Consider the following 7,559-nt stretch of genomic DNA (forward strand, 5'->3'; position numbering starts at 1 on the left):
AGAGCCGGTCTGGTTTCCGGGGCTGCGCCGCTGCCACCCACCTGTCTCCACCGGGTCCCGACCCCTCCCTGGGAAAGGCCCCTGCCCAGCCCTGTCCCTTGTTCCCCCCGACCCGCCCTGTGTTCTGGCAGTAGCCTCTATGACAGGCGTGGTCCAGGAGCGGCCGTGGGGCCTCGCAAGGCCCAGGCACAGCAAACCGGACCCAGCGCCTGATTCTTAGAAACCTCCATCTGCTTCCCGGAGCCCAGGTGGAGTGGGCAGGCGCCAGTCCACACCAAACCCGTGGCAGCCTCTCCCCATGCCCCAGCCCGCTCCGTCCCCACCAATGACCAGACCGGCACAGCCTCGGGAGGCAACTTGGCAAAGCTTTAATAGCACTAAGGGGCAGGGGACACAGGAGGCCCTCGCTGAGGGGCCGCAGGAAGCGGGAAGAGAAAGCAACAGCTCTGGGCGGACCGGGCGGGCACCCAGGACTTGGTGGTGGGCGCTGGCTGTCGCCGGGGGCCGTGGCTGCCCGGACCTCTGCGATGGGCCATGCGCAGGCCTCAGTGGGTGGACTGGTGGACCTGCTCACGGGTGGACACTACCTTACTGTCCTGGTCCTCCTCCACGACGGTACGCACCTGGTGGCTGGTCACCATGGCTGCCCGTGGAGGGTGGGCACAGCGTGTCAGGCCCAGCCCTCTGCTGCCCCATCCGAGGCCCCCACGCGGCGCAGGGTGGCCCAGACTCACCTTTCCGGCCAGACTGCAAAGCCAGGGACGAGGAGTACGGAGAGGCCAGGCTGCGGGCAGAGGGCTCCATCAGCCAGCCCAGGCTGCTGGAGGGGCAGCCGCTGGGCCCAGGACACGAGAGCAGCCGGGGGCATGGGTGCGGCAGAGGGAGGAGAGACAGCCGCAGGCAGGTGCTTGAGCTACTGGGGCTGCCAATCGCGCTTTACAAGGAGGCCGAGGAAGTGGCTTTTCCACATCCCAAAGAGAGATGGAAGGCGAGGGTGTGAATCAGCCCCTCTCCAGCCAGTCCTGCTCCCAGGGTCATGGCGGCGTCATCCCAAGCAGAAACCAGGGTCATCGCCACCCACACCCACAGTGCCGCTGCCTCTGAGCCTCACTGTTTTGACCTCTGCACTCCCCACCCCTGCCCCATCCGCACAGAGGACGCCTGCCGTCGCCCCCGTGCTCCCCACCCGGTCTCTCCAGCCACCCGACCCTCTGATTCACTTCTTCCTCCAATGATAATGCTCCTACTTTGCCCTGAATCCCTCCATGGCTCCCCGTTGCCTGCACAACCTGGTCCAGATGGTGTGGAGCTCCATTCTCTGTCCACCCCAGCGGCCCCCAGGCCCCGCTCACTGGGCGTCCTCGCCCTCCAGCAGGCGGCGGTAGGTGGCGATCTCCTGCTCCAGCCGAGTCTGCATGTCCAGCAGCACCTGGTACTCCTGGTTCTGCCGCTCCAGGTCACAGCGCAGCTGGCCCAGGTGGGCCTCAATGCTGCTGATGAGCCCCTGCAGCTGGGCCAGCTGGGCCCCATAGCGCGCCTCCGTCTCCGCCAGGCTGTTCTCCAGTGATGCTTTCTGTGGCCGGGCACAGAAGGCGCCATGAGACCCAGCCGGGACCCTCCCTGGGCTCCCCAGGCAGGGGTGGGTGCCGGCCGGAACTGGGGTAGCCGGCTCTGCCGCGATCTGTCCCTGGGCCAGGTGACAGGCATGGGCTGGACAGGGGCCCACCATGCTGAGCTGGGACTGCAGCTCGATCTCCAGGTTCTGCACAGAGCGGTGCAGCTCGGTGATCTCTGTCCTGCTGCTCTGCAGGGCCTCGGTGTTGGTGGCCACCTCGCAGTTCAGCTCCTCCATCTGCGGGACAGGGTGGGCGGGCGCTCACTGGGCTCCCGCGGGGACAGGAGGTGGGGCTGCCGGGCGGGAGCACACGCAGAGCCCGACACCGCCGGGGGCTCAGGGCCACAGGCCCTTTGTTCTCAGGCCCTCTGGGCCTTGCGTTTGACCGGAACTGCTGGACAGCCCGGGACCTCTGGCCCCACCTTGCTCAGGAACCAGGCCTCAGCCTCCCTGCGGTTCTTCTCCGCCATCTGCTCGTACTGGTCACGCATCTCGTTCAGGATGCGGCTCAGGTCCACGCCGGAGGCCGCGTCCATCTCCACGTTGACGTCCCCGCCAGTCCGGCTGCGCAGGGCGAGCATCTCCTGGACCAAGAGGACAGAGGTGCTCACCCAGGGCCAGCTGGAGAGGGCCTGGGACCTCAGACAGCAGGGGCAGGGCAGACAGAGACGGCACATGACTGCCGCCCGCAGCCCCAGCCTCGCGGACACACAGGGTGACCTGGCGGGTCCCCGACCCCCGTGTGCCCGGTGCCGGGAGGATGAGGGACCCCTGTCCCCAACCGGACCCCGTGTGGGTGTTGGCCAGACCTCGTTATTGGCCCGGGCCGGAGACTGAGCTGGGCGTCCTGCTGCGTGGGAGTCGGCGCTGAGCACAGCGCTGAGTGACAGGGGACGGACAGGGTCTGGGGCCCCGGCCGGGACCCCGGCTCCCACCCGGCTGAGCTGTGGGTCCCCAAACCACAGCTGGCTGGAACGGGAGTACGGAGAGGCGACAAGGCCCAAAGACCTGAGGGCGGGTCCTGTGCATCCCGGGAGGACCCCAGCCTCTCTGCGCCCATTTCTTTGGGTCTGAAAGGGGGCAGAGCGTCTCTCCTTCCAGCGCTGCTGGAGTAACTGCCCTGCGTGTCCGCAGTGGGCGGTGATCGCTGTCCTCGTTAATTATAATAATTAGCATCACACGGTCCCTGATTCACTCATTAGCAAGCTAACCGCGCCTGGGGAGCGGAGGAAGCGGCTTTGGAGGCCACTCGCCAGGGTCAGGGCCGGGGTCAGCCAGCAGCTCCCCACCTCCTCGTGGTTCTTCTTCAGGTAGGCCAGCTCCTCGTTCAGGCCCTCGATCTGCATCTCCAGGTCGGCCCTGGCCAGGGTCAGCTCGTCCAGCACCCTGCGCAGCCCGTTGATGTCGGTCTCCACGCTCACGCGCAGGTTCAGCTCCGTCTGGTACCTGGGGGGAGCGCGGTGAGCGTGGGAGCCGCAGACCCCACTGCCGCCCACCCCCTGCCAGCAGCCGGGGCGCAGACCCACTTGGTGCGGAAGTCGTCGGCCGCCAGGCGGGCATTGTCAATCTGCAGCACAAAGCCGGCGTTGTCGGTGGTGGCCGCCAGGATCTGGAGGAGGAGAGGCTCTGAGAGGGGCAGCGGGGCCAGGGCAGAGCCAGTCCACCGCCTCAGCCCACGCCTCCCGGCGTCCAGCCAGATCCCCTCTCCCAGCCCACCTCTTGCACTGGACACTGAGCCCCCGGGAGACAAGACGGCCACATCCGTCTGTTCCCCTCGGAACCCCCATGCCCAGGCACCGAGCCAGGCTGTTGGGCCCCAGCCACGTTCGTCTAATTAAGGGATTAATTGATTGGCTGATTGATTGGTGAGGTTATGCCTGACCCTGCCTCAAACCTGGGGCAAAAGTTTGTACTCCCACAAGGCGGAAGGGGTCTGGAAGGAGACAGGCTGGTTATTATCACATTGAACGGGGCACTCAGGGCCAGGGCTGCAGCATGAGCGACCGGTGCCCCGGGGCCACCCTACCCCGCGAGGCCCCTCCAGGCCCTGAGCTCCATGCAGCCGCCTGGCCTGGGCTGGACCAGGGCCACCTCGCCACCCTCCCCGGGCCTCCCGCAGCCTGCAGGAGCTGCCAGCTGGACTCACACATGGGGGCCGTTGCTGGCTGACCCCAGAGGTCAGAGCGCTGATTCCGCAGGGCTCCCTGGGCTCCCCAGCCCGGCCAGGTGCTGTATCTGATCTGGCACGGGTGCCAGGGAAGCAGCAGGAATTCCCTGCCTGGCAGTGACCCCAGGCAGGAACCGGCAAAGCCCCTGCCGGCAGCCTCCACTCCACGCCCTCCTCAGCAGTCCTTGCCTCCGGGCCAGCTCGGGGACTCCCGCAGCGGCTGGCCGTGCTGAAGACCAATGGCACCTGAGAGGGCCCTGGCTCTCCACCCTCATACTAACTTAGGCTTCCAGCAGGAACCGGCTCTGACCTCGGAGTGGGCGTGGGGAGAGAAATCAGTGACCAACAGACCCAGGGCCAGGGTTAGAAGGCAGGGACCTCCCATCCGGGAGGGTTGGGGACCTGCACGTCACCTCACCTGCCTCCTCCATCTCCCTGCAGCCTCCACACCCCCAGGTCCTCCACCCACCCTTTCCAGGCTGGTGTAGGGCTGGGTCCGCGGCAAGGGAGGGAGGGTCGCGAAGAGGGGAAGGGTGGTCCCCAAGAGTGCCAGAGGGCCGGGGGCTCAGGCTGGCCAGGGAGAGGGCACTGGCCCCTCCTGGGCTCAGTGGTCCATTGTTTGTTCAGAACAAAGGGGGTGCTGAGCCCCAGGGTGATCCTCATCCTCAGCTGCAATTAGGCTGCACAGGCCCCAGCCCGGGCCAAGCTGGCCCTCGCCCACATTCCGGCCAGTGGAGGCAGGGAGGCTGCTGCCGGCACCCTCGCTCCACGACTGGCCCAGACAGAGCCCCGCTGCACCCCAGGAGCCCCCAGCTCTCTAAGTCATGCATAATAGCCAAGGACCCCCAGGAGCCAGGAAGTCAGGGCAACAGCCTCAGTCTCCCCATTTATAAAACAGGATGAAGCCAGGCATAGGGGTGGCTGCCTGTGATCCCAGAACCCTGGGAAGCTGAGGCAGGAAGAGGGCAAATTCATACCCAGCCTGGGCAATTTAGCAAGAGCCTGGGTCAAAATAAAAGAGATCAAGGGCTAGGGATGTAGCTCCGTGTAAAGGCCCTGGGTTCAGTCACCACAAAATAAATCCTTTTTTTTTTACTTCTATTAGCGCAGGTTTGCAGGACACAATGATTACATTCGCTGTAGGGAATCAGCACAAGTGCACAACACATCTCAGTGCTTTTTTCTCCTCCCCTTCCCTCCACCTCCCTTTTATTTTGCCAGCATCAGACTCATAATCCCAGCACTCAGGAGGCTGAGGCAGGAGGATCACTGCAAATTCAAGGCCAGCCTGGGCTACACAGTGCGTTCCAGGTCTACCTGAACCATGTAGACAGAGGCTGACTTCAAAAAAATCTAAATCAATAAATAAAAATAAAAGGGCTCAGGACATAGCAGAGCACGAAGTGGGTTCCATCCCCGATACCCACACACAGGAGGCAGGATAAGTCCTGTCCTCAGGACTTCTAGGGCCTCGGGAGGAAAGTGCGCCAGCCACTGACAGAATGGAGGCAGCAGCGAGGTGAGGAGCGGTGGCTGCACCCTCACTGACCACACCCGGGCCCCAGAGCACGACCCAGGCAGGTCCAGGTCTCGCCAGGCAAGGGAACAGTGCCACCCGCTCCTGCAGCCGCGCCCGCCCCACCCAGAGGAGATTAAGGCCTAATCGCGGCGGCGCTGATGGTTTAGGAACTGCCAGGGCTGGCGTCTGCCCGTGCCTCCCGGGTGAGGAGTCTCCGGGGTGGCCAGGCCCGAGGGATGGGGCCGGAGCACGACCCAGGCAGGTCCAGGTCTCGCCAGGCAAGGGAACAGTGCCACCCGCTCCTGCAGCCGCGCCCGCCCCACCCAGAGGAGATTAAGGCCTAATCGCGGCGGCGCTGATGGTTTAGGAACTGCCAGGGCTGGCGTCTGCCCGTGCCTCCCGGGTGAGGAGTCTCCGGGGTGGCCAGGCCCGAGGGATGGGGCCGGGGGCCGGGGCACCCACGAGAGGCCCGAGCTCCGGGAGGAGCAGAAGGTCCACGCAGAGGACCGGCCGGGCCACCCTGACGCCCAGCATCAGGAAGGACTTTCGGCGGTAGGCCTGGGGTCCGAGATGGGCCAAGGAGGGACACAGAGAGCACCCTGTATGCCCAGCCCACACACACACCATGGCCCCCCTGAGGCCCCACGAGTTCCTGCCCCTCCTGTGTGGGCCTGGCCTCCTTGGGCCTCAGCTTCCCCATCTCTCCGTCTCCAAGAGGGCTGACCGCAGCCAGGCTGGGAAGAACTGGACATCGCCCCTCAGATCACCATGGCAACACAGGGAACAGACTCAGGGGTCATGGCAGCCACCCTGGAGCCAGGCCCTGAGGAGAGTCCCGGGGGAGCCCCACCTGCCCCCAGGCCTGGGCCACCAAGGCCCTGGGGTCCCCTGCGCAGAGGGCCGAGGGCCAGCAGCTGCAAGGTGGAGCTAGTGTGCTCCATATCCGCCCAGGTCCCCAGGACTTGGTGCTCAACCTCGGGACATGCCAGCCCGTGGCCCACCAGAACCGGAACCCGGACAGTGCCGGGATGCAGGAGGAGCCGGTTGGGGGCTGCTGGAGCTTGGTCCCAGGAGGGGCAGGATTTCTGCCTCCCCAGAGAGAGCCAGTGCAGCACCATCCCTCCGCCTCCCCACAGCCTCCTCTCGCGTGAGGCGCGTGGTGGCAGCCTCGGCCCCTCCACCTGCTCGGCCACGCCCTCTGCCCTTTCCAGGGACAGTGCCCAGGTGGACCCTGGGTGGCACAGACACCTGGCAAGGATGTCCTTCCTCAGCAGGGTACGTGGCCCTGACCCGGGACTCTGTCCTCCACCCGCCTCTCCCTCCCCTCTCCTCCTTCTTCCCCTCTCTCCCCATTCCATCTTCCCTTCCTTCCTGAGGGACTTTGCTGAAAGGGCAAGAAGGCAGCAGCCCAGGTGTGCTCCCCACCTTCCCACTCTGCCCTGGGGATGTTGGGGGCTTGAGACACAGGGGCTCTGGGCTCTGCTGTTTTCTCTCAGCTGTGTTTTAATCATCCAAGTGGCTTCCTCGGGGGCTGTGTGGCCAGTGCTCCCTGGGTGGGACCGCTGCTCAAGGCCACAGCTTGCTGTTACCACTGGTGAGCCCAGGACGCCCGGCACAGCCTGGCTCCTCCTCCCTCTGCCGCACAGACCACAGGAAGCATGGGTCCCTGGTCACACCGCAGCAATGGGCACCCAGCCCACTGCACTGAGTCCCCCAGCTGCACGGGGTGGCGGGGAGGACACTGGGACGGGGACCGGGGCAGGAGGGGCATCGCCATCTGAACAGCCGGTGCCTCACAGCATTGAGAAGCGAGATCTCAGGCAGGAGGGAGCTGGGGCTTGGGCGTTCACAGGCAGGAGGAAGGCAGGACGCTGGGCAGCAGGGGCCCAGAAAGACAGGAAGCTGCCCAGTGTCCAGGGGCTGTCACAGGGGCCCCGGGGCTAAAACAACCTCCTGGGACTTGGATTCGCAAGTCCCCGGAAGGAGAGCAACAGCACTCCTTGTGATGGTGGGGAACTTGGGGTCCAAGACAGTGCTGGGGCAGCCATCCCGGCACTCAGGAGGCTGAAACACAAGGAGTGCTGAGAGTTCAAGAGCAGCCTGGGTTACATACAGCGACCTCGTCTCAAAACAATTTTTTTCTATTGCAGCTCAGGAGGCCGCGGGGCAGGGACCAGGGCAGGGACCAGGGCAGGACGGACCCTCGCGGACCCGCACCTGGTCCTGGGTGGGCGGAGCCCTGCCCGCCCCGCCCCCCA

General features: G+C 65.5%; 1 protein-coding gene across 1 annotated transcript; it reads right to left on the minus strand.

Annotated features, from left to right (window-relative positions):
* Positions 1 to 351: 351 nt before the first annotated feature.
* On the minus strand, positions 352 to 6,242 carry LOC104870124 (keratin, type I cytoskeletal 42-like). The gene is made up of 9 exons (XM_010635547.1): positions 6,069 to 6,242; positions 5,764 to 5,859; positions 3,142 to 3,224; positions 2,905 to 3,061; positions 2,038 to 2,199; positions 1,727 to 1,852; positions 1,353 to 1,573; positions 735 to 784; positions 352 to 643 (listed from the first exon to the last, which is right to left on the minus strand). The coding sequence occupies exons 1-9, from the start codon at positions 6,240 to 6,242 to the stop codon at positions 546 to 548; spliced, it is 1,167 nt and encodes a 388-aa protein (XP_010633849.1). The 3' UTR covers positions 352 to 545.
* Between the last annotated feature and the right edge of the window lie 1,317 nt (positions 6,243 to 7,559).

The sequence above is a fragment of the Fukomys damarensis genome, unplaced genomic scaffold, assembly GCF_012274545.1.
Source record: "Fukomys damarensis isolate Sample0158 unplaced genomic scaffold, DMR_v1.0_HiC HiC_scaffold_13, whole genome shotgun sequence".
Taxonomy (NCBI): domain Eukaryota; kingdom Metazoa; phylum Chordata; class Mammalia; order Rodentia; family Bathyergidae; genus Fukomys; species Fukomys damarensis.

What these genes read in the sequence shown, in the direction of transcription:
- LOC104870124 (XM_010635547.1), bottom strand. Translation starts at nt 6,242, where the DNA reads ATGGAGCACACTAGCTCCACCTTGCAGCTGCTGGCCCTCGGCCCTCTG. An exon ending in TGAAGAAGAACCACGAGGAG is followed by an intron (nt 2,200 to 2,904) that starts GTGGGGAGCTGC and finishes CTCTTGGTCCAG; the next exon opens with GAGATGCTCGCCCTGCGCAG. An exon ending in AGGCCTGGTTCCTGAGCAAG is followed by an intron (nt 1,853 to 2,037) that starts GTGGGGCCAGAG and finishes CCTGTCCCGCAG; the next exon opens with ATGGAGGAGCTGAACTGCGA.